The sequence below is a fragment of the Epinephelus lanceolatus genome, chromosome 21 (genome assembly GCF_041903045.1).
Source record: "Epinephelus lanceolatus isolate andai-2023 chromosome 21, ASM4190304v1, whole genome shotgun sequence".
Lineage (NCBI taxonomy): Eukaryota > Metazoa > Chordata > Actinopteri > Perciformes > Serranidae > Epinephelus > Epinephelus lanceolatus.
In genome coordinates, this window is record NC_135754.1 from 22,548,044 (window position 1) to 22,574,671 (window position 26,628).

General features: G+C 40.4%; 1 protein-coding gene across 4 annotated transcripts in view; it reads right to left on the reverse strand.

Moving 5' to 3' along the window:
• Positions 1-2,360: 2,360 nt before the first annotated feature.
• Positions 2,361-26,628, reverse strand: part of aclyb (ATP citrate lyase b) — a 33,293-nt gene continuing 9,025 nt past the window's right edge. The window contains exons 4-30 of one of the 4 annotated variants that reach the window (XM_033631709.2): positions 25,317-25,379; positions 24,683-24,873; positions 22,828-22,907; positions 22,380-22,510; positions 21,992-22,110; positions 20,673-20,809; positions 20,269-20,330; positions 19,682-19,799; positions 18,208-18,362; positions 17,495-17,588; positions 17,120-17,176; positions 16,538-16,567; positions 13,807-13,948; positions 11,071-11,239; positions 10,867-10,971; positions 10,468-10,664; positions 10,011-10,092; positions 9,785-9,895; positions 9,567-9,694; positions 9,383-9,476; positions 7,370-7,524; positions 7,134-7,284; positions 6,857-7,000; positions 6,522-6,635; positions 5,695-5,777; positions 3,798-3,874; positions 2,361-3,715 (exon numbers count right to left, since the gene is read on the reverse strand). In XM_033631709.2, the coding sequence (XP_033487600.2) occupies positions 3,621-3,715; positions 3,798-3,874; positions 5,695-5,777; positions 6,522-6,635; positions 6,857-7,000; positions 7,134-7,284; positions 7,370-7,524; positions 9,383-9,476; positions 9,567-9,694; positions 9,785-9,895; positions 10,011-10,092; positions 10,468-10,664; positions 10,867-10,971; positions 11,071-11,239; positions 13,807-13,948; positions 16,538-16,567; positions 17,120-17,176; positions 17,495-17,588; positions 18,208-18,362; positions 19,682-19,799; positions 20,269-20,330; positions 20,673-20,809; positions 21,992-22,110; positions 22,380-22,510; positions 22,828-22,907; positions 24,683-24,873; positions 25,317-25,379 (3,084 nt within the window). In that variant the 3' untranslated portion in view covers positions 2,361-3,620. The remainder of the gene's footprint in view (positions 3,716-3,797; positions 3,875-5,694; positions 5,778-6,521; positions 6,636-6,856; positions 7,001-7,133; positions 7,285-7,369; positions 7,525-9,382; positions 9,477-9,566; positions 9,695-9,784; positions 9,896-10,010; positions 10,093-10,467; positions 10,665-10,866; positions 10,972-11,070; positions 11,240-13,806; positions 13,949-16,537; positions 16,568-17,119; positions 17,177-17,494; positions 17,589-18,207; positions 18,363-19,681; positions 19,800-20,268; positions 20,331-20,672; positions 20,810-21,991; positions 22,111-22,379; positions 22,511-22,827; positions 22,908-24,682; positions 24,874-25,316; positions 25,380-26,628) is intronic. The other 3 variants (XM_033631711.2, XM_033631710.2, XM_033631712.2) reach the window with 3 other exon arrangements.

Genomic DNA, 26,628 nt, shown 5'->3' on the forward strand with positions numbered 1-26,628 from the left:
GAAAATTCAGCTCCCTATGCAAGCCACCCCACCCCAAAATAATATTATTATATTTACATGTATTTGATACATTATTATAGATATTGTATTTATTAAAAACAAGAAGAGCTAATGGAATACACATCTTAGCTGACAAACAATGATCAACAATAAAATACAGTATGTGCAAATTTCAGCTTCCGCTTTTTTGAGCAGTTTTAAAGGAACACTTTACCTGCCAAATGGCAATTTGTATATCAATTGCTCACTGCATGTTACCATAAACTGGAAAGAAAACTTGGGTGTTTCTTGCATGTCTCCGGAGTGAACGGAGAATACAAAAAGGGCAAACATTCTTCACGAACTGACTGACAGATAAGCCGATAACCTAACATGATTGCAACAGGTATGCTCCTCTGATGTAATCAAGAGAACATAATCAAATCAGGAAAGCCTGAGAAAGCTACGACTGATTTCCCATCATTTTGTCGTCTGAGTATACATATAAGGATGCCCTGTATTCACTGTTCTGGGAAGGTTGCACTTTATCTGTAGAGAATAAACAAAGAAACACAACTCGTGCACAAAGCTATTCAGTGTTGTTTGCTGACTCCCAAGCAGGATTGGCTAAAATTGCTACGACACTCATGCAGTACAATCCAAGAAATCTAATGTATGCAGTCGTATGCTCTGCTCAAGTGGAGCTTATTAGGCACAGGCGTTCTCAAGCACGCAGAGCACCCCACTCACAGGTGGAAGTGTTTTATTACCTCCGCCAAGGTTATGTTTTTGCCGGCGTTTGTCTGTTTGTCTGCAAAATAACTTGAAAAGTTCTGAACGGATTTTGATGAAATTTTCAGGAAAGGTTGATAATGGGACAAGGACCAGATGATAAAATTTTGGTGGTGATCGGTTGAAGCGAAGTGGATAAAATAATAAAATAGCGGGAAATCCGAGCTGCTTGGCGGAGGTCTGCGCTCTCCGAGCGCTCTAGTATTTTAATGTTTTAGCAAAAAATGCTTCTGTTTGGGATCATTGAGCAAACGAACTAATAAGACCTGGAATATACTGCATGAGTTGTGGGTTTGTAAGCAGATTTTACGATATGGTTTTACTGGTGTTAACCCTTTGTGGTCAAGGGTTTAAATGCTTTAGACTACACCTTTAAAAAACTGTTTACCTTGCCTTGTTTGGTGTCATTTTTTTCAGCACAACCTCACCTGTGTGACTTTATGGTTATTTTTTCATTTTGACAAACTGTATTAACACATTGGACCTAAAATCACACAAAAACACCACCAATAGGAAAGGAGGTGTCAAGTTTTTTTGCTTGCAAGCACTTTGTTAGAAAAGCCCATTTTTACCGTTTGTCACTGCACCAAACGTCACGACAATATTCAGGAAAAAGCATGGCCTAAATTATTTATCATTAGTCTGGTTTGGTATATAGTTTGAAGTTCGCATTTTCGACACAAGTTGAAACGGAGACTCTACGAGGCCGCGTCTCGCTGCTACGTCATCTTAAATCGGTCATGTGATTTGGACACACCGGCGCATCCGTGGTCTCCAGAGGGTTAAACATGGCCTCCCTTGACTTCAGTCTATGAGGAATGTTCACCTGATTTGGTTTCTGAAAAAAAAATGAAGTAACTGATATTAAAATGTTGAAGATAAAGTATTCTTTTAAGCCCTTACAGTACTTTTGCTCTCGACTCAAAATAACCCCCATGTTCATTTGACCTTGGTGATGGCTCTTGAATCCTAGACCAAATCATTTATAAGCAATCATTTTCCTGCTAAATATTGAGGGTATGAGGGAGTAAGAGCAGAGGGGGGCATACCTGGGATGCCACCACCAACTTCACCCCCGGCATGGCTCCAACTCAAACCCACAATCACAGGTTTATGCAACAATTGGCCTGTTAAACTCCACCTCGATTAAAGTTAGGCAAGTTTTTCTCCTCTTAGTTCCTTCTCTTCCCCCATCAAATGTGGGAGTGGGGGGAGGGCAGAGTGTATGTCCCGGTGTGGCAAAGTCCAGTTCAGTCCTCACATAAGTCGCTCCTTGGCTCTGCCTTCCTGACCTCCCTGTAACTCTTCTATCTACCTTCACTCTTTCCTACTTTTCCATCCATCTAACCCTTTGGCTCCCACTCGGACCCCCACACATATGTGCATCAGGGAGTGTGACATTTAGTCCTAAACTGAAATGAAAGACTGAACCAACCTCTCATAACTATTCTACGAAAGGGCAATTCTTCGGGGGGGTGGGGGGGTGGGGGTTGTAATAACGGCCATCACAGGACTTGTTTTAGGCTCGTCATCTCTCTTCGCAGATCACACTTCTTCACCTAATACAGATTTAGACATTACGCACAAAATGAAAAGTAAAACAATAAGTTCTTTATTATTATACTACTATATGACAGCATATTACAAAAAAACAAAGCATTTTTTTCACAGTTAAATAAAAACAGCAAAACATAGATGAAACACAGCAGGCCGTACAGTGGGCGGTTACGAAGCGTTTTGAGTTGGTGTCAAGTCCCCAGTGAAAGTCGAACGATTCTATTACAGAGTCGTTTATTATTTTTATTATTAACTGTGTTACGTGCAATAATTTCCCCAAAGTGAAGCAAACTGCTTTCATGGTCCCTCGCCACAAGATGCTTTTAAAGACTCACAGGGCTCATTCATGAAGCAGCCTCTACATTTTCCCGTGTTCTGACAGAAGAGCAACACAAGTAGTTCGATCCATCACACCCAGTGCGAAAGACTTGAACACCTCAAATCTGCATCTAATTTACAGTAGCTGATGAAATTCAACCACCGGTTTACAACCAGGGTTGTTCCAGGAAAGGCAATAGTGGAGTGAAACTTGTTTAATTCCTTCATCATATGATGATGCCTCCTTTTCAATACATCTAGATAAGCTCTGTAACATCAACCCCTGGACCCTTTTTTTACTTTTAACAAAGACAACAAATTCCCAAAAATAACTTTGGTTTATCTCGTGATGACGAAGAACTTTCCAGAGGGAGTGTAACTTGGAGAAAGACATGGTTTGCTAGTGTTTAAACTAAGGTGCGATACTCAGAAAGCCAGAAAAGCATAATTAAGCACACTTTCTTGGAGCCGAAAACAGGCAAATGCTGATTAAAGTAATCAATTTTTATTATTTTTTGCAAGTCGTATGAAGAAAAGGCATATTTTTGTATTACTGAGTTTAAATAAATTTGACATCTGCAGCTGTTACCTCAGCAGACTGCGCTACACAGCAGTGAAATGTGCTTTAAATTCTGCCCTTTTTTTGTTAAGTACCAATTTATTTTGTGCTTCTGCAGCTGCTGTAGTTTACATTGCTTTGGGTCTGTGGTCAAAACTGAATAAGTTACATCTCAAGACTTTTAATAATTAGACAAAAACTAAATCTACAAGTATTCTTCCCCTTTTTCTCCGTGAAAAACTACATCAAAAAACTTCTACCAGATCCCTCAGCCAGACAGTACTTCCATTTTCCACAATCACCCTGCTCAGTTTTCCCCAAGGCCGCTGTTGTCACAACCGGAGTGTACAAATACGTTAAGTGAGATGTGTAATGCTGCCTGACACATCTGGAAGAGCGTCTCTCCCTGTGGGGATTACATGGACATATGCTCAGGAAGCACATAGGAGATGTCGTCCCAGGGATGGCGGTACAGACCCTGTTTCAGCCTCTTCTGGTCCAGGTAATGCCCTGACGTGAGACACACACTAGTTAGATGTCTTGTTTTGGTACTTTGAACTTAGTGTCATGGTTCTGTCTGAGTGGCACTCACCGATAAAGCCCATACTGCGGCCGAGGACAAAGATCCCATTTAGTGCACCGATCTCCACAAACTCGTCAGCCTCATCTCTGGAACCAGTTCAACATTCATATGAGAGACAATACTGGACAGTGTGCTCGCCATCAACACAGAAAACAGGCAATGCACTTTTGGCATCCAAATATTTTAACTGAATAAAGTGTTTATAACATACAAAAGCATAATATGTTTTTCTGAATTCACAAGATAATAATGTCATTAATACATTAAAACAGGGATTTTTTTTTCTCAACACACTGCAATGAATTCATAAGCACATAAGTGTTACTTAATAGACGTTTTCGGACCAGAGAATCTTTTTCATATTTCTAAGAATCCCCCTTTTTATTGTGTCCGCACTGCAAGAGAGGTAACACTTTACTTGAAGGTATCTACATAAAGGTGACATGACACTGTCATAACTATGACATGACACTGTCCTGAACTTGTCATAAACATTATGTACACGTCATAAACGTTTATGACTGCTGTCATTAAGTGTCATTCGGTTTTTGTAATGACAAGTTGACACTGTTTGGGATGTCCTTATTATGACAACTTGACATTAATCAGAGTGACATTACCAGAAGTTGTCTTTGTCATGACAAGTTGACATTAAATTTGTTTGGGATGTCCTTATTGTAACAACTTGACATTAACCACGATGACATTACCAGTTTGTCATAACAATATTTATCATTATGTCAACTTGTCATAAACACAAAAAGAGGTGCATTTCTTGAACCTGTCATGAACATTAAGTACATGTTATAAACGTTTATGACTGCTTTCATTAAGTGTCATTCGGTTTTTGTAATGACAAGTTGACACTGTTTGGGTTGTCTTGATTATGACAGCTTGACATTAACAAGAAATGCAGCTCTTTTTGTGTTTATGACAAGTTGACATAATGATAAATACTGTTATGACAAACTGGTAATGTCATCCTGGTTAATGTCAACTTGTCATAATAAGGACATCCCAAACAAATTTAATGTCAACTTGTCATGACAAAAACAACTTCTGGTAATGTCACTTTGATTAATGTCAACTTGTCACAATAAGGACATCCCAAACAAATTTAATGTCAGCTTGTCATGACAAAGACAACTTCTGGTAATGTCACTTTGATTAATGTCAAGTTGTCATAATCAAGACAACCCAAAAAATGTCAACTTGTCATTACAAAGACCGAATGACACTTAATTACAGCAGTCATAAACGTTTATGACATGTACATAATGTTCATGACAGGTTCATGACCATGTCATGTCATAGTTATGACAGTGTCATGTCACTCTTATGTAGATACCTTCAAGTAAAGTGTTACCGCAAGAGCTAGGAACAATCAGAGTTCCTAGAACGCTGTTTTGAAGAGGGTTTCATAGCTCCTATTCCAGCAAAGGTATTCTGGTGGCACAAAAGGAACCATGAGCAACGCAAGTGTGCTGTGATCCGTCAAACACATGAACCAACGCAGCACCAGCAACTGCCAATTTTAGGCCCAGTTGAGACCAAAGATTCGCGACGAGACGTAACCATTTTAGAAAGTTGCAGAGAAAAGTTGCAGCGGTGTGAACTGGTCGTCTGAGCTCGACTCAAATAGGCTGATGGTGTCACCTGCAACTCAGCTGGTCAAATCCCCAGCAGCTGGTTTTAGAGCGTAAAGCACATCACCTGTTTCTACAGCCAATCAGCTTGTAGTGAAGTCAGCTTGTCCGAAAACGCCTTATGTATTTGTAAACAGCTATAACTCCTTTTGTAGGAACTGAAAAGTGGAAGCTGATGAATAATAAATAATGAATGCCAATATAGTAAAACACTGTTGTTGTAATAATATTACATATGTTGTGTAATTTGATGTTCTTACCGCGTGAAGCCACCACACGTCCTCAGCAGGTCCACAAAGGCGACACCAATAAAACCGTCTACGTTGAGGATCAGGTTGGGTTTCTGAAAATAAGACAGGAAGTCAATTTATCTAAATGTCAGAGGAGTATGAGTACACCAGACAACTTGCCCAGTTTAACAGGAAAAGGAGGAACAGGCGAAGATGTCACATTAAAATGTTGTGCGTTCGTCACTAAAATGATCTAACTGGAAGATCTGAACATGAAGTAGTGTCCTTTACTTATTTCACTGTCCAGATGGTGTCTTTTCTGCCACACCTGTCCCTCGGGACTATTTGATTTCAATAGATTTTGCTTTCTCAAGAAGGGACAGGAATCGAGAACCCTAATTTCATCTTTCTAGACAACATGGGCCTATATTCCACGAATGCCATGTATTTGACACATGTATTTGCACAAGTGTCACTGCTTCCCAACCAAGCAGCACATCTGTTGCTGAGGGTAAATATCCTGTTGTAGCAACATCAGTGCCTCACAGACAGGCTTAATAGATTTCTTCTTTGACTGTGAAAACCTAAATGAAAACAAACGCTTTCATTTCATCTATTTGAGATGAGATAATAAAACACTTGCCAACAGTCAATGCTGAAAACCTGCGTAGGCCTTCTGTATTCCACACAGAGAATTGATTGGGAATACAGGAATCGACCAAAAAAAACCCTGAACTTTAGGCAGAATTGATAATGGCATTGGTACCAATAAAATCATATCAGTTTCCATCCCTCTTCTCAAAGGACAAAGTCTTCACATGTTTTTATTCACTCTTGGTGATTCAGCTGACAAGTACCTTGGAGGTGGTGATCTTCTCTACGTCCAGGGCGTAGTCCAGCAGCTGGGTGGAGGTAAAATGCTGCTTCACGAAGTCCTTCAGAATCTGTACCCGCATGTCAGGGTTGTTGATCTGAAAACAGAGACAAACTGGGTTACGATTTGTGTCTTGTTTCTTGAAATAAAAGATCTGAACTGTAACTGTAAATGATCTCTTTATTTGAGTTCTAACCTAAAGAAGAATTATGCAGAGATATAACCTTAACAACTTTACACTCTAATCTAAAACACCACATCCTTTATGGCTCCTGATGATGCAATTTGAGATAAAATGAAAAGCTGAGCGCTGCATACTGATTTGACTCTGTGGCCGATGCCCATGATCAGCTTGCCGTCCTTCTTCATCTTGTTGACAAACTCCATGGGCAGCATGCCGCTGTCAAACGCCTTGCTGAACTGCTTCGCCGCCGCGTCCAGAGCACCTCCAAAACGGTCCCCCTGGAATTCATGAATAAATCATGTTTCAGTATAAAATCAGTTTTAACGACGTGGTCCAAGTGACAATGTGTAGTGAGTGAGAAAAAAATGGCTGCACAGTGTATGTGTTTAAGTGTGTTTGAACGGAACTGACAATGGTGAGCAGTCCAGACGTGAGGCTTGAGATAAGGTCCTTGCCGGCACGAGCACAGACGATGGTGTTGTGAGCACCAGAGACAGCAGGCCCGTGATCAGCAGTCACCATCAGGCACATCTCAATGAACTGGCAGGCGTAGCGCGGCAACCTGGACAGAAACAGTTTATTCCACTGAATATATTTGTAAAACACTTCTTTTTGTAACTGATGAACACCACTACTGTGATACCAACCTGCGTTGGAACCAAAGCAAGCCCAGCACTCCTCCTAATCCCATCTCCTCTTTAAAGACCTCAGTGATGGGCATGCCGGCGTAGATGAGCTCCTGGCCTCGCTCGTCACAGATGCTCGTCATGAATGAGGCTGGCTTACGGATCAGGCCCAACTCCTGGAGGGGTCAAACAGACAGAAGATGGGTTATTACACAGATAATGAGCAGACAGTGAAAAGATATATATACTGTAGCACTTTTTACACAGAGATTGCGTGACAGGGCCGTTATGATGCCTTTTAATTACCCCGGCTTTGCTTTTTTACACAAAACCAAACAATGTCATCATGTTGACCCGGTGTGTGATTTTCAGTTGCATGCCAGCGAAAGAGGCGTGACATGTAACACAACAGTGGGCCTCTAGTGTGACATATAACATACACTTCTGCAGTGCTTCCTAAATAACAACAATGGCATAATGTGCCAATAACAATCATTTACCGTCCCTGTTACATGGCAGCTGACTTCATCCTCTCTTTGGAGGGTAAAAAGCTCGCCAATCTTATGGTCTCCCACATTTGTGGACATTTTCGACTGCTGTTCTTCTTCTTTTTTTTTAAAAGTATAAATTCATCTTTATTTTATACAATAATTATATGGAGTATGTATGTTCTAGATTTTCATTACAAAACTTGTAGAAAATATATTTCATAGTATATAAATAACATAAAAATAAATTCAATTGCACCACAAATTATGTGAAATTATGAAAATAACATTAGGAAAATAAAAACCTCCAGGGTCTGCTAAACAAATGGAGTGAAACTGAAATGTCTAAATAAATCTAAAAGTTTTTGCCAACTTAGATTTTTTCAATTTTTAATTTTCAGTAGTCAAGTACAATTTAAAATCAGTATCTTTAAAAAATATAAAAGGAGGGTAGTCATGGTTTTTTATTTTGGTTTGTTTTACGACTTTGATGGGACAGTACTTAAGTGTGAAAGGGGGAGAGAGAGGGGGGGGTGACATGCAGCAAAGGACTGCAGGACAGAATCGAATCAGCAGTCCCTGCAGCAAGGACATTGCCTTTGTACATGGGATGCTACCCACTGAGCTACTGGATGCCCCAAGGAGTGCAGTCTTTTAGGCCAAATCAATTTATACATATAGAATTTTTCTAAAATAATGATCAAGTCAATTATGTACTTTTCATCAGCTAACGCCTCTTCTTTGAGTTAGCTGCTAACTGCCACATGCTGCTTTTTAAATCTCCAGGCGGTGGGTCGCACACATAACGCATCGTCACAACAGCACACCATCCCCATCCTGCCAGCTGTCCCCTTATACACAGATGTCACTTTGATGCTGTTACTACCTCCGCTAATGGCTTAAAGGCAAGACAACTCTGTTCCTCCATTAAATGATTGTACCTTTTATAAAGAGCAGTAAAGGGGCTAATGTAAGCCTATAAGTGACAAGAAATTGCAGTACAGAAACAAAAGCAAACTGACATGGTGGAGGTATGAGAAGTTGATTATCTAACTGTTAAGTGTCCCATTGATTTAATACATAGGTCTCAATTCTTTACAAAACACAATGACCATACAATATTTTTTGTTCATATTCTGTTTCATGTGTTTATGCTAAAAAATGAATATTGGCTAATATAGACCGTTACTGGCCTTTAAAATCAATTTGCTATTGGCCGCTGGTTTAAATAACCAAAATAAACCAATATATTTCCATAATTAATAAACTGTTAAAACTTTTCACCTGTCATCACCGCATTACACAATAAAAATAAATTAAATTAAAAAAAATAAGTGAACCATCTTCCAGTACCTCTAAAGCTCTCTAATTTAAATTAAATTAATAAATAAAAACGGATAATCTTGAGATTTTAACTGTTACCATACCACATTCAACAACTATTTAATTCTTCAGTGGCTAACACAGATGTTGTTAAAAAAAAAAATTAAAAAAAAGAGGCCATTTTTGGGTTTACTAAGTAAGGAGTAATGATTACGTTTCTTACCCTGGCCCAGGAGTAATCCATAGGCACTGTTGGAGGAGGCACCTCCTGGGCAGGAATGATGGTCCCATTGGCCACCAGGTCGTCATACACGGTCCTGTTTCACCATAGATTCACAATATCAGTTAAAAACCCTAAAAACAATTCAGTGACAAACTCTGGTGTGACTGTGTGATGAATGTCTCACTTGATGACATCCCCCAGTTCATCAAAGCTCTTCGGTACATAAGCTCCAGCATCCCTCAGAGCCTGGTTCTTGGCTAATGCTGTTTCTGAGGCCTGGTTGGCGCAGGCTCCTGCATGGCCAAACTGAACCTGAAGATGGCAGCATGACATTGTTGAGATATTCCCTCTGAACCACAACAACAAAATCCATAGCCAGTTATTTCAACACAGCCACCACACCTCTGAGGCGAACATGGTGGCGCAGGTTCCGATACACCAGCACACCACAGGCTTGGTTATTCTGCCCTCTCTGATGCCTTGGCAGATCTTGTACTCCTCTGTGCCTCCAATCTGAGGGGTCAGAGTGACAGAGATGTTAAAATGTGAATTGTTTTTAGTCATTGCCTTTTGTAAATTAAAGTTGATGGTAATCTGAAAATATGAACATCCGTGGAGCTGCTCTCACCTCTCCCAGCACTATTATCATCTTGACCCCTGGAGTGTCCTGGTAACGGATGACGTGGTCCATGAAGGTGGAGCCTGGATATCTGGACAGATAGGACCAAACACAAGCACTTAAAAGTCTTTCAGATGACAAATTATTTCTGTGGATGATGTATGATGATGATGTATTTTGTGTCAAGTGCTAAGGCTCTGCAAGTTGTCAGTCATCGTATCAAACAGACCCCATATTTGATAAACAGTTGTGATTGGCTCTACTCATGTCAGGTTGGCTGGAAATCTGTGAGGACCAGAATCAGATGCACCTGCTAGAGCCAATAAAACACAAGCTCACAGATTCATCTGGTTCCCAGGCAAATAAATTATCTAAAAATCCCCAAACTTACACTTTCACAACAGGCTTCAATAAGACAACTGTCTCTGAGCAAATATTTGAATAAGTTGCATATAAGTTTGTGTACCTGTCTCCTCCGATGGCCACACCTTCATAGACGCCGTCTGTGGTGCGGGAGATGATGTTGTTCAGCTCGTTGGACATGCCCCCAGAGCGCGACACATATGCCACGCTGCCAGGGCGATACAGTTTGGAGGCCAGGATGTTGTCCAGCATGCCACCTGTGTTGCCGATCTTAAAACAGCCTGGCTTGATGCCGCCGACCTGGAGGACAGAAAATACTGGGTATCAAATGAACTTATCTGTGCCAGGTGAAAGTGATCATTATTCGTCGTACATACATTAATGATTAAACACATCTACACGCTCTCATAATGACACCATGACTGCTGCATTCACAGTCACTGCAGCACTTTGAAACACTCCCTTTAGTAATAGTCTCTGTTGGTGAGATATGTCTGCATACCGTAGCAGGGCCGATGATAGTGACACCTTTCTCATCAGCCATCTTGATCAGCTTCCTTGTCTGAGCTTCAGGGATGCCCTCAGCGATGATAGCAATTGTGTGGATCTGAAAACACAATCAGATAACAGAGCCAACTTTCATATCTAGCTGAATGTTTATGCAGCCATGTATGAGCTTATATGTAAGCATGGTACGTCTTTCTACCTGCGGGTACTGCATGGACTCCACAGTGCTGTCGAAGGCTGAGCGCAGTGAAGCAAAGCTAATCAGGACGTCCACCTCGGGGTGCTTCTTCATGGCGTCGGCCATGTTCTTATAGACCGGCACCAGGATCTCTTTGTGGCCCCAGTAGAACTTCTGCTTATGATCCCCACTAGGAAACGTAGAAATTACAGAAATAAATATATACAAATATATTTTTACCATTATTTAACCACTGATGTTGCATAGGCTACATTCACAGTGCGCGGCTTAAAGCTCAACTCAGATTATTCCCCAGATCTGATCTTTCCGGGGTTTCCCACACATTCATTTATTCATGGCAGTGCACTACACTAACACTAACACGTGTTAATTTTACAAATTAATATTTTTTTGTTGGAGCTGGAATATTCATTAGGAGTGCTAGTGGAATATGTATAGAAAACCACACTCTCGCAGCGCAGAGCGTACTCTAGGCAGAGACGGAGCAGCAGAACGTCAGGCACAGTGAAAGTAAAATTTAACTGTTAATTGCAGTGCTTTCACTCGCCTCTGTAGCAGCTGCTCTTCTTATTAATCAGTCTAATCTGATCTGATCAGCTCTGACCAGACTGACTGATCAACTAACTCGCAACTCAAAACTCCACAAACTGGGGAAAAAGTAACAGAGGAAAAAAACTCATGGAGATTTCCGCGGTGTGTTCACGGACCCGCAAAAATCTTTAATTTAGAGAGGTGATACAGAATGATAAAAGGGACACATACAAATTACTACAAAGGGTGTGAGTAGGATAATCAAATTCTGTCAATAAAAATCTTGTCTTCGGATCTTTTAGGCTCAGTTTCCTACGAAAAGTACAACAGAGTCGAGCACAGGCGTTTCATCAAGATGAAATATGACTTGATAAACGATATGAAGACAAGTTAAAGCAGAAAATTAAGATAAATATATCACAACTAGAAGTTAATACTTGCTCAAAACAGTTGACCGTAGTGCAGGGTGTCTACAGGACAATTAAATCATGTTTTACTTATTTAAGCATCACAGGTAAGCAGGTTTTGTAGGTAAGTAGCATATGGTCTTGTGCAGAGGTACAGTAAGTGTTGTGTAGGAACATGGTTATTAGAGTGAATTAAGTTGATCTACATTTTGCCAACAGGTGAGTCCAAGTATAAAGTAAAATGACAGTATTAAAGTTTTCTTTAAAGATTTGTAACATTAGAAATGTGGAATTTTACATAGAAAGACTTCACTCATTTTCACAAATAGATATTAAAAGATGTATAAATGAATTTAGACAAAATGTTTGTAGTTGTTAAGAGCTCACAAATTCAAATTTAAGATTATTAATGACTTTTAAGGCCTCATTGTTGTAACATTAAGAAGCTGCAGACACCCTGTACTGGATGAGTTAACACTGTACACTGTATGTAATACATGTTTCCTCAGTTATTTACACCGTGATGAAATGGTCAGTGTAGTTTTCCTAATTATATTTGCATCATGGATGTGAATTACAACACCCACCACACACCCGATATCAGCAGTGAAACAGTATTTAGGACAATCTGATGTGACATTAAAGTTCCTCTGTTGATTACTTACATTAAGACAATTACTTTTTGTATTACCAGTTTTCTGAAATGCTTTGTTTAAATATGCAAATGAGGCCTTATCTAATTAAATCTGCACATCAGAAAATATTGTCAACAGCCATAAGTAAATCAATTTTTCCCATGTTTGTAGGAATAAAGTGTTATATAAATCAGGCTATAAATGATATATGAACAAACCCATGTGTAAAAAACCTTCAGAATATAAATGGGAATAAAACTGAAAAGTTTGGTGTTATGTAAGAGATACTGCAGTGGCGTTTTCTAGCTCAGAGTATGAGATAAAAAAATGGCCATTTTCTGAAAACTAAGACACTACATGTGAATAGGATAATCGTTTTAACTGATAGATATCGCCATGAAACTCACTTACATTGAGACCACTACTTTATGGATTTCAAGTTTTCTGAATTTTTTGTTTAAATATGCAAATTATGCTCAAATATGAGCTTTTTGTATGTTTTAGGACAAAAATCTGATGTAAAACAAACACCTAAATGTGTTTTCTGGATGTTTTCTTTAGAGATGTACCGATACCACTTTTTCCTTCCCGATACCGATTCCGATCCCTGAACCTTAGGTATCTGCCGATACCGAGTACCGATCCGATACCAGCGCGTAAAATAAAAATGGATGGGATATCAATTGTTGTATGTCTCAACTCCTAAAACTCTATGTAAAATATTAAGAAATAAATACATAATAGTAGAATGAATGCCATGAAACTTTTTTTAATTATTATTATCCAGTGTTGACACAGATCAAGACACAGGTTAAAGTGCAGCCACACAATTTGGTAAAGAAGACATTTTAAAGGCTACAGTAGAATGCTTTTTAAACTCCGCTCCGTTTCCGTTTCGTTTGCCTGTAGCGTGCGTATGCATAATGACGTGAGGCATTACGTGGTATCGGATTGGTCATAGGCTGTAGTCGCCGATACCTGATACCGCATTTTAGGCAGTATCGGAGGCATTTGCGATACTGGTATCGGGTACAACTCTAGTTTTCTTTCCGCTCGTCTGTACAAAAAGATGTGTAACGGCTGCACAATAGCCTGAAATCTCAAAATTGACCAGTGCATGACCAGTTTTGTAAGTTTTGTACTTGAGATCCTGGGGAACCTACGTGAAGGGGTAGACCATGGCTGCCACCGAGGGTTCCTCCCGGGAGCACACGTAGTCGAAGTCCAGCATGCCTTGCACGGCTCGCGTTTGCATGCCCCAGACTATGGTCTTTGTTTGTTTTCTGAAGAGTGTGGTGGCTTTGGCTGTAAGAACGAGATGGCAGAGAGAGGGGGACACACACAGAGAGAAAGAGAGAGAGAGTCAAGTTAGAGCTGGAAACAAAAATAAAAACCACCACAAGCGAGATGAGGGGGGGGCGGGGACAGGCTGAGGAGAATAGCAGGAATGGGGATGGTAACAAGCAGAGTACAGAGAGTACTCACTCTGAGGACAGAGATACAGGAGGTAGAGAAAATAACTTCTCATTGCAATAAAAGCACCACCACTTCAAGAGGAAGGTCGTGTTTCTCTTTGCTGATGCAGTTTTTTTTTTTGGATTTTATAACCAATGTGCTGTAATTTGGGCACAGTACATCTGTCTTTAGCTGACAAATTACATTAAACCTAATAAGTGTGATCAAGTTATTCTCCAGGACACCTCCAGGACACACAGTTGAAAGGATTAATTTGGGTTCCCATGATGTTAAAATGAAAATGGCAGCTGCATTGTCTCAGACGGACATGGTTTGACCATCAAGGGGCCGATGTATTTTTACATTTTCCCCATTAATATCAATGACAGTATTCCAATGGTGATTTTACATCCATGTTTTTTCCAAATGCAAAAAGTTTTTTCTACCGTTTGTTAGAAACATCAACCTACCAATGACCAAGCCAGAAAACCCCGTAAGCCTTGATTGTTGGCGACAAAGGTGTCCATTAGTAACTCAATGAATGCATTATAAGCCAAGGTCCAGACACCAAAGCAACCCAGCAGCAGTGCAAGAAAAACAGAGAACCTGAAATATTTAAATGTCCATGGTCAGTGTGAGTTAAAGGGACACAACCCTGCGACAGATGCGAGTGTCACGTTCGATTTAAAGAGCATGATGTCTTGTTAGTGTACAATGTGGTTTGAAGCATTTGTTGTTAATCACCATCTTGCCACACATTTGTTCCAGTCCTCCCAAGCCTCTCCTCTCTGTCCAGACTCCCTGCCTTCTGTGGTTCTCTGATCTGAGCCAAAGGCTCTGTGCACAGAGCTACCAACTGTGCAGCACTATCACGGCCTCTGACTGAGGGCTACAGAGCAACAAGTAGTTTTCCAGGGTTTCTGCAATTAATCATATTATTGTTAAGATATTTTTAAGACTATAGACGGAGATTTTTATTCATTCCTGTATGATGGCAAACCAGCGAGGTTCTTTAGACCATTGGTTCCCAACTGGTCCGGCCACAGGGTCCAGATTCCTCCTTAATCATTAGTTCAATGTCCACACAGATTAATACTTTAAGTGTCACACTTGTGTTTGACCATATTGTTGAGGTAGTTTGCCATCTCTGTGAAATAGCTGTTCATTAGTCACTTAATCTACAGCAGGAATTGCACTTCAAAATAAAAGCTCTGTGCCGGACATTGAATGTACTTAAAAATAGAGTGTGTTCTTTACAAACTTGACATGTTTGTGAGTCACTTGAGTCAGAATGGACTCGCCCGTATCCACCAGTTGGGAACCACTGCTTTAAACCTTTCAAGACCTGCAAGTATCCTGGTTTCAGGTTGAAGCTGGTCTTTAAAGGGGAAGCAAACGAAACGATCGATTTCGTCCAGCTGTGGTGGGCCATTGTTTTGTCTTGAGGTTCCCGTACAATTAAATTCCGATAATATTAAATGTCTTCTAGGGTTGGGCGATTGGATGAAATACACTGGCTGTAGGTGGCTGGCTGAGCACATCGCAGATCGTTTTTTTTTTTTTTTTTAGGGGTGGTGATTACTGTCATTTTATTTTGCTAATGTAATGATCTGCCTCCAAAGAACGAGAAAGAGCCACTGCTCAGCATGCAGCTAAACACAAAGTGTGAGGACAGGCCTGGCTATGTGAGACTGCTCAGCGGCGGACTCTTATTCAGCAAGCTAACACTTAGCACAAGGAGAGCGGCAACAGCTGAGAGAGACAGCAGGGAAGAACAGTGAGTAGAGTCAGCATATTTTCGCATCTAACTTTGTAAATTAAGAATTTATTTTGACCGAACCAGATTTGGCAATTGATTGAACAATGGAAAAACTAAGAGTGAGTTTTATTTTGTGTCTGTCAAGTCTGAATGAAGTGTGTTTTATGCTGAGTTAACAAGGCAGCTAGGCTCATCTGAGTTCAGTGAAAGAGAGAAACTTCAATATATTTTTCAGTTTAATAAGGAAAATAGATGTAGGAATATGTCCTTTCTTGACATTTTGTGAGTTTATTTATTAGACTAAAAGCTAAGAAAGCTTGTGGACTGAAGTGAACTCGCAGCATGAATATAAGGGCAATCGCAGGTTGACGTTGGCCGGTTGGTAAATTCAAATGAATTTCCAAACCCAGATGTCTGCCGTGATTTATTTTCAAAACACTTTTATATCGTATCAGACAATTTAAAGATGATTCACTAATGTCAATTTGGATGGAAATGCTTCAACAAATTTCTGTTCATACACATATCAGCACCCCTTCAGGTGAATAAGCCACTGTAAGAATGCGAAAAAGGACAGACTGCGGAGGAACAACATCGAACAGACAAAAAATGGGGAGGCAAGGAGAAGTGGACAGAGGGCGGAGAGGGCAGGAGGACAGGCTTTTCACACCCTTCCATACCTCCGCTGCAGCCTGAAGAGGCTTGCGCTTCTGTGACCCCCACGGCACGGGAACACAAAGTATGACAAAATGAGCACAAAAAAAAAAAAGAGAAAAGGATGAGTGCATCTTTACCTCATTCACTTAACAGTTTGGTGCATTCTGTAAACTGAGCTTCATCTCTGAGAACAAAAAGCACACTAAAAAAATAAAAATAAATAGCACACTAGAGGAAAGACCATGCAGAGCTCGGCTGCTACAGAGCATGCTCTTACTGTGAAAAGCCACCTAAAAAGTTTAGTCTATCCACAACAGCCTACAATAAAACTATCTCTAAACAACAGCACACAACTCAGTCTAAAGATGACAAACCTTCTCTTGTACTGATGAGTCTCAGCATTAGGAAACTATACCAAAATCTTATTGCTGAAGAATATAACGTCCCAACTGGACTAATGAGGCACTGATGCAAACATGTGGCCTCAAACACAGACACACACCCTCCAGGATTAGTTGTGCAAGCAGTAAGAAGACAGAGGCAGACCGATGTAGAGTGTGTGTGGCAGCCAAGCGCAGTGTGGGCATGGCACACCCATCACTTACCTTTCCAATCGCCCGTGACTGCATTCTTCAGAGGCAACAGTATAGAATGAAGAGCGTCTTAGAGAAATGAGCGTAAGAAAGACGAGGGTGAGTGGACAGTTTGTGCAGCAAAACGTGAAGAGCAGGAGGGAGAAATAGACAGAAAATTAAAACGCAGGACAGCAGAGAAGGAGAGGAACACAGAAATACAGGGAGGGAGACACAGAAAGAAAATTAAAATGCAGAACAGCAGCAGGGGAGAGAAATACAGAAATACAGGGAGGGAGAAATACACGACGCAAGGGTAAATGAAATGAAAAAGCAGCAGTGTATGAGTACATATGGAGTCTTGCTGATAAGCAGCTGTGGAGAGGTGAGCGCTGCTGTGTTAGCTACCTGCTGGGACACCTGCTTTGCACTTCTTAGCCGGGGTGACATCGTTAGACGTTCTCGGCTCAGAGAATGAAGCTGTCCTTGTTGCAGCTGGAGTCTGGTGCAGAAAACAGAGAAACAAATATGTTATTCCAAACATTTACAAAACCTTCATAGAAGAAATGGTAGCAGGAAACAAACAATTTCCCTCATACACTAAAATTTCACTAACATTTTTCCATTTCTACTATATGTACGGCATGTGTGAATTTATCATGCAACAATATAGCCTTGACAGCAGGTATACATTGTGAAAAGAACATGGAGGACCACAGTTAACAAATAAAAAAGGAGGCTAAAGAGCAAACAGGCTATATAAAAGGCTACGGCGCTATACAAAAGAGCTACTCAAATACGGTCAAAAGTCCAAACCTTTAAGTGTTTCAACATGCATGACTGAATTGTATCGCAAGTAAATAAATTACCTTAAACATACAACTACAGGTGGACAAAAGGTGCGTATATACTTGTGCAATCTCTAATTTTAACTCTCACAAATGCTAAAATTAGTTAAGTGGATTTACATAAGGACAGTTCACAGTTTAAATGTCCATCACTGGACATAATTACATGAAAACATGGTGCCTGTCCCAAGCAACACAACATCTGTAACATGTAAAAGAGAGAGGCATAAGACCATTCCTATTTCCCCTCGGTGTGTGACTGAATGAAAATACCTTTGCACTGCTGCTGGCATTGAGGAGGAAGTTGGCTGTATGTGCGTCCATTGGGGGCTGGTTAGGGATTGGCTTGTGGCCCAGAGCCATTCCAACAATGGCCGTCATGTGAGTTTCAGTGCCAAACACATGGATGGGAATACCTGTGGTCTTCCCTGCAGAAAGAGTTAAACAAGTCCATTTAAAATACTTTCTACCAATTTGACTTAGATAAAAACCTGATAACATTTTATTTGGATAGTTTATAGAGTATTTGTAACATTTCAACAGGTGATTAGTTGAAATTCAACGATTCAACTGTTTCGCTTTGTCTGTAGATGTTTTTAAAGCATATGTGACAATTCACGAATAAACCTACATATTGTTAGAAGAATTTCTCTACAAAACGTCTGAAGGTGTACTACCCAAATAAAGTGTTACCAAAAACTCTTATATCACCTGTGCATGCATTCAAATGCATCATCATCCCTATTTCCCATCAACTGCGGCCCAATAAAATCCCTTGAAAAATGCTTGACACCAAGTATTTATAAGTTACAAATTATTTCTAGTTGGCAATGTCTTGCAAGATTTAGTAACTTTTCAGACCCTCTTAGCAACTTTATTTGTAAAGAGTGAATAGCGACAAATTTATTGACTTATTTAGACTATCAGGTAAAATACTGAAGCATATTCATTACATTGTAATTTATAGGACTGCCTCCTAATAGTCAACCAAATGTTAGTCGACCAGGAAGGTCCTTAGTTGGCAAGATTTCATTGGTCGCTTAGTTGTAGAAAAAAATAGTGAAACTCTGTTAGGAGCTCAGCTCATCAAAATAAATCAAAACCTATATGACTGGACCATGTGGGAATATAATTTGAAAGGACAGACACAGGAAGAGGCCACACTCAGCCGGTCAGACAGGAGTCAGGTTAATTTCCAGGGCTGGTACCTGCAGTTATTCCACAGGCTAGTTAATAACATGTCGGGCAGGAAATCCAAAGTGTGAGATCATTTTGAGAAGGTGAAGGACGAACCCAAGGTGATATGTAAACTCATCTTCATTGGTCGACTACAAACATGACGTATCATCTGAAACATGTCAGTAGCTACATGCCCATTAGCCACTTAGCACAATCATTACTGCTTTGCCAACAGCGTCATTAACAGGCGGCTCGCTCAGTGTGTGACGTGCACTTGTAGATAAAATATAGGCCTATATTAATGAAGGTTCATTAGTACGGTTTTGTATTTCTCTGCAATGTAGCACAGTGTTAACAATGTTACTGATACTATTCTTTCTCACACCTTCAACTCAAACCACTGTGTTGCCCCACCCAATACATAATTTCAGAATTGAATTAATATTGTAAACATGCGGGCAGTTTTAGTGAGTTATCTTTGAAAGTGATGCTTCACAATAAAAACACTTGAAACAGTTCCCTTATTGTCCAATTGGGCTCTAGTGACCTTCAGCTTCATCTCACTCACCTACTTCCCCCATCACCCTCAGCCCCTCCTGATAGTTGGGCCCACCACGTCGAACAAAAATGGTGACCTCGTGCTCCTTCAGAGGACCTTGGTAGTCTTTGATGGCCCTGACAATGCCCTGAGGACAAAGAGATGCAGGTCAGCTATGTGGATCACGGACTGTGGATTCTTCAGAGATACCTGCTCAGGTGTTAAGAGCAGCTCAGACGGTTGATCACTGTGGATAATGCGGTTTCTTTTCATTTTTTTTTTACTGGTATTTTTTCACCAGTATCATCAGCATTTTTCTGTAGAGACAGTACTTATTGTTGTCTTCTATGGGTTAACTGAATTTGTAATTTCATTGAATTGAATTTGTAATCATTCATTAGTTATGGCGCTGGATTTACCAAACAAACATGGGAATTGTACTTTAATATCTCCACAAAGGGAACAAACTTTAGTTTTCATGTGGTTTTTGCTCTTTATAGAAATGATGAATACACATTTCATTGACCTTATCACACTCTGCAGGCCTGAGATAACATCTACACCTGCTGTTGTTTACTTTTCATGATGTGTCTGATAAATACAGTGCGGTATTTCACCTTGAATGTGGCTGCTACATTGGTGAAGTTGGCAATACTTCCTCCGATGATCAGCACCTTCCCTGCAGAACACAGAGAGAGAAGTGTTGATGATTTAAGGATATGTTTTATGGCTGAAATCTGATGCCCCACTAACATAGTTTGGTGACAGCCATGACTGTCTATTGCTGGTGGCGTACACACAGTCAACAGTGTCCTTGTGAAACACTGAGGGAGAGCATGCAGGTCACATTGCAGAGGAGTGATCACACACTGACTTTCATGCTTAAAGCAAACAGCTACAGGAGAAATGTCTGGTTTGTCTGAAACAGTCAAGATTTCCCAAAAGTGTGTTTCCCCCCTCGCTCACCTCTGCCCTAATTTTTTGTGCAAACAAGACCAGACGAAGTGTTCACTGCACACACCTTGAGAATGTTTCTCCCGTGTCATGAGAGACAGGATGGTTTTCGCATAGTCGTACGTCTGCTGTTCACTGGGTGCGCCAGAGTACTCGCCATAGTTGGCCAGCTCGTCCACGCCGCCAAGGTCACAGATGGTGTCGCTGAAGAGAAGAGAAGGTGGACAGTTAAGTTCTGTGTCCTGATTCTAGTTCACTTTTGGGTTTAACAGTTACGTGAGGAGTTTTCGTGTTAAAGAAAAAAAAAAAAAAAAAAAAGTTATGCTCACATTCAGTTTTACTCACTAAAGTGCACTGTGTTTATCACTGTGGTCTAACAAAAGTCACAAAGTCTATTTTAGTGTATTTTTTAAAGTAAATCCTGCATTTTTCACTGCCTCTGTTGGCACATATATGGGCACACAAACCAGTCACCAGAAGAAAATGTTTGAATTATAGGTTTCTGCAAACTGCAGATGAGCCTTTTGGGGAGTTTGCTTTGTCAATTATGCTGCTGTTATTTCAGTCAAACAGACAATGCTTTTGCCTGTGACCAGCTATTTTGTGAAATCTAAAGATACGTTACACTTGCACGTTTTGTACGTATCAAACCAACATTTCTAAAGTTATGTAATGTATGAGCAGAATTTGTCATCAGGGGGTTAGGCTGTGGGTGCTGTGTTTTGCTTTTAGGCTCCCATCATTGGTGTTTTATAGTGACACCTACCAGGGAAAGTTCAACGAAAAGCCTTTGTTTTTTACCAGGACATCACTGCTTTTCCTGCTAGCAATGTGCCCCCCAAATGTGGTATTTTAAGCCGAAACATGATCACTTCCTAACCTTAGTCAAGCAGTTTCTGTCTAAACATCAACACACATTTAACACAGCGTTGTTGGAATGTAACGTTTTAATGTTAAGCTACATAACAACGTGCAAATGTAACATATCCTGATTGCAGAAACATACAAAGCCAACATTTTTTCTGACAGCTGGGTTGTGGCACATTATGACCAACTGTAGATCAGTGGAATAGGGGAAAACCATGGGCAGGACGCAAACAAAACAGGGACCCCAACTAAAAAAAGCTGCTCCAAAGTGCTACTAGGAGGTTAAAATCTCCACAGGGTGCCTTAAAACCAAAAACTGCTGAGTTGGCAACAGGAATATCAAACAGGTGTTGGATGCAAAGCACAATTTTTTTTTTTGCATTTGACAGCGACTGCTTTGTTTCAAGCAACAGCTCAGTGGCACAGAATATTATACATACAGTCTATATTTCATTTAATAATAATAGCTTCTTTTAGCTACAAACGCTAAATATAAAGCCTTATAGATAAATGGAGTACCTGTAGACCACTGAAGCCCCTCCTCCAGCCACCATGGTCCAGATCCTACCGCGAGGGTTCAGCAGGGTCAGCTTCAGACTGGCACCACTCTTTGCATCCAGATCAGCTATGTATGCCTCCTACAGGGGACAGATAGTGGTAGTAAGGTCAAGGATGGAGGCATAGACTCAGATTCAAGCTTCTTGTGCACTTCAGTTGCTGACAAATGGCAATTTAAGTAAATGAAGGGGTATGCATTATGTACGCAGACCAAGGAAAAAAAGGTACTCCTCCAAACCGTTCAACTTTTACACCTGTGATGATTAAACTGAGAAAAAGACCTGTTTACTTAAAGAAGCTGCAGTATCATAACCCTATAAACCTTAATACACACATACACAGATCTCACCTCTGGATATGCTTCTCTGCCAAAGGGTGGAGGAAACTCCACATCACCCCATTTAGCCTTGCAGATGTAATCTGCTGTAGCATCAATCTTAGCTGCCATGTCGAGGATGTACACTCCATCTTTGGTGACGACTGTTAAGAGAATAAAAGAATAACGAAAAAAGATACAGAAGAGTATGTGACAGGGGTGAATCTGATCATTTAAAATTGATTCTTAATGCGCACACATTAGTAACTTGTTCCCATAAATTGATAATGAATCCTCTTGATGAACTTAATTCATTCTCTTGAATTATTAATGCACAGATGGAGCTGCTACAGTGATAAAACACTTTCTCATGTTCTCAAATTTAAGTATAAACACCAGATCTTGCTCCTAAGAGTCCTAAAAATAGATATAAATACACACAGTAGAGATGCATGTGTCTCTGAAGATAAGAAAAACGTACCTATAGGGTTGATCTCAAGGTAGGTGAAGTAGAGGTCCTCATACAAGTTGAAGAGACCGACTATAAAACTGGCCAAGACTCTTCAAGAAGAAGAAGAAGAACAAACAAGCAGTCAATTAAGAAAACTACACTGAATGAATGTGTTTTCCACAGATTAAATAACATTTTATTGCCAATCACGTTTGGTAAATGCTGCCATATATACAGTCCAGCAGTGTTGGGATTCACATGCTGAGCTTGTGTGAAACTAGCTCCAAACAGAAATGTTATTCTGATTACAAGAGAGATCAGCATGTTCTCTGCACACTGGGGGTGAAACTTGGAAAACACTACACAAGGTCACATAACAGCAAAGTACACACAAACTACACTGAAGACAGAGAGACTCTCTGAATCATTGGCAGAAAAATAAAGGAACAAACTAGTACATAAAGTCCACAACGACCAGGTTTCTACTGACTGATAGGTGGGACAATAATTAAAGATCATGATATAAAACATTGCTGGTTATCACTGTATAATATCTGAAGCTCATGAGGGTGAGCGCCTCTTATATAAGTCTCTCTGAAATGAAGCTGAAGGACAGAATTATTCAGTTAAAGTCAGGGTTAGCTGCTTAAAAATAATGCACATAGCCACTGTGATGTCACCCATTGGTTTGTAGACTCCTGTTTTGAAGCCTCCAGTTTGACATTTTGGCCATTACCATTTTGGATTTTCATGTTGTGATAATGGCAATATTCCAACTTGCTGATGTAATGATATCATACTGTAGTTAGTTCCAAAAAGGTGAGCAACTTCAGTAGTGTGATATCAGTGGCATTGTCAGGCCTGGGCGTCTGAGACTACTGACTCTTTTAGCAACCTGCTGCTTCTATCTCCTGTGTGCATGCGGGACTCGGCAGCTCCACATCATTTGTCATAAGCTTGTCATAATGTAAGCCTACTGTAGGTAATACTTGACAAAACATTTGGATGAGTGAATGTTAGTCTTTGTAACATCATGGACTGTAAAAATTGAGGCTGAAACGATATCCAATTTCACTACACGATTACAGCAGCCAAAAGATTTCATAATAATGACATCATTGTGATATCACTGTTGTAGTGAATACCAGAATATCACAACACCCCTCTCTGGTCAAAATAAACGCAGGGCTCTATGTGTGCCTGGGTCTGATTTTCAGTGCTGTGTGACATAGCCAGAAGAGTGGAGGAGAAACGACAAAGCATACAGGTCGAGGTGGGAAAAAAAACAACTCAGTATTTTTGGATTTTTTCAAAAAGTGAAAGAAGAAAGGGTAAGATATTAGCCAGGGCAGCTGTGGCTCAGGATTTGGAGTGGGTTGTCCACTACTCGGAAGATCAGTGGTTCGATCCCCTGCTTCTCCAGTCCGAATGTTGAAGCATCCTTGGGCAAGAAACTGAACCCCAAATTGCCCCGATGGCTGTTCCATCAGTGTTTGAGTGTGTTAAAAACTCACAGTCCATTTAATCTTTGTAGGAACTTTTTAATAGTGTACTTATTTTGTCGCGATTGTATGCCCTTGGAATTAACAATCAAATGTTTTTCAGTATTTTGTGATATCATCAAGAATGTCAGTATAGCAAAAATACCCTGAAATATCATATTATCTTAGGGACGTATCGCCTGCTGCTACAACAGAGACTAAAACCTTTTTCTGTACCAGGTTGTACACCTGTTTTTTTCTGCTTCAAAGTTTGTCATACACAGTTCTATTGTATTTTAACAGGTAAAAAACATCCTTATGTCTCATTTACAACCAACTAAGTTTGTTTTACTGTTCACTTGGGTGGATAAAATAAATATCACAAGTAAAGGAAGTGTCCATACTCTTTCTTTTCATCAGGAACATGTGTGAGGAGCTGCTCCGTGACTTGGGCCTCGCTCAGCTTTTCATCCACTGCAACCATCAGCCTCTGGGCCTTGGCGTCCACGTTGCCCACCTCCACTCCGCCCTCGTGGTGGAAAAGCACATGGTCGCCTTCGCGTGTGGCATAAATACACACATAGAACTCCTCCTCCTGGGGTGGATCAGAGGAGTGTTCGAGCAAACACACAGATACACAGACGCATTTTCATATATTTAGTTTGCAAACAGTAGAGCGTGCATTTTCCTGTATTTACAAAAAGGCTGACAAGCTTGTTTGAATATTGTTCCGAACATCCAGTTCCCTATTTTGGCAAAATCAACCTTTTTTTTTATCTCACACATTCAGATCACACGCACATGCTGCAACACTATTCACCCTCAAAAAACTGTGAGGAAATCAGCCAACTAATCACATGCACACCAACCTAAATACACGACACACAAGATCATTTTTGTATCCTGGCCATGGAGGTTTCATTGACCTATGACTATTTGGGTGTAGGCATAATTAAAGGCTCTGAAAATAAACCTGTTGTGGCCTTCATAACCAACAGGATGTGGAATGTTGAAACACAAGATACTAGCATACGTTACCTGAGGGTGTGGGACAAACGGCTCGATGAGGAAATTCTTCAGCACGCCCTTTGCCTTACCAATCTATTCAAGACAAACACATTATGTCACAAACCACACACACATCAAACTCATCTTGTTATAGCTCAAATTAAAGTTGTAAGTGTAAGTAGAAGTGCTGTCCCAGGCTCCCAGATTTGATTTACCTGTTTTATGTTTTGTAACCATTAAATACCCTGTGTTGTTTACATGATTATACTTTTATATGTTCACATTACATTTGTTTATTAAGCTTAGAGCACATGATATTAAAAAAGCAAAGATAAATGGCATAGCTGGCACATATATTCACTAATCTGGGGGTACCGTGACAGCCTGTTTTGAAGTGTAGCACATGTTTTCATGTTTGGACAGGAATAGACCCCCCTCCTCCACTGGAATTATATAACCTTTGACCTGGCAGATCTAAACATAAGCCCTTGGCCTCAGGCACTGGACAAAGACACCTTCTTCATATATCAGGTCCATATGCTGGGACTGACAGACAAGGAACTGTAGCCTACATTCTCATTTAGGGATGTCAGTTGTGGTTAATTTTATTTTTGATACCCAGACACTTATTATCCATTATCTTTCTGCTAATTTTGTGAGAAACAAAACACAAAATGACATGGAATACAAAAGGCCTTTCCTTTCAGTCTGGTGCTCCATTGACTGAGTGAACGTGAGTGCCTGTTTTTGAGCAATATCTATTTAGACAATGTGAAATTTTAATGTCTGTCGAGCCAGGTCAACATTTGGAAACATAGCACCCACTGCCCACCCTCTGGTCTCCACTGGTTAGCAAATGTTAGCCTTGGCTGCTCTTCACTGTGCACCACCCAAGTCTGGAAGGAGCTTGCTAACAACACTGCTCATTTGCCAAATACTGCTGGTAACAATGTACCGGTGGTGGGACGGTGTTGCTGTGGAAACATGATAGCCACCCTCTGGGCTGTCCCCATGTTGCCCCAGTTGGGTAAGCTGCTTCATTCTAAGCCTCAAAACCCCTTTAGCATTGTTAAATATGTTAGCACCACCAGCCTAACTGACACTGCTAACAGGGCTAAAAGAGCTAACTGTGATGGTCAACAATGCAAAGGGTGTTTGCTGACAGCCATCTAGCCGGGTCAACGGCTATGAAACATTGTGCCCACTGCCCACCCTCTGGTCTCCACTGGTTGGCTAATGTTAGTACTGTTGCCAACTCCTCAGTAAGAAAAGTAGCTATTGGCTGTCCTAAAAGTCGCTAGAAGTCGCTAAATGACGTCATCGCCTAATTTGCATAATTGTC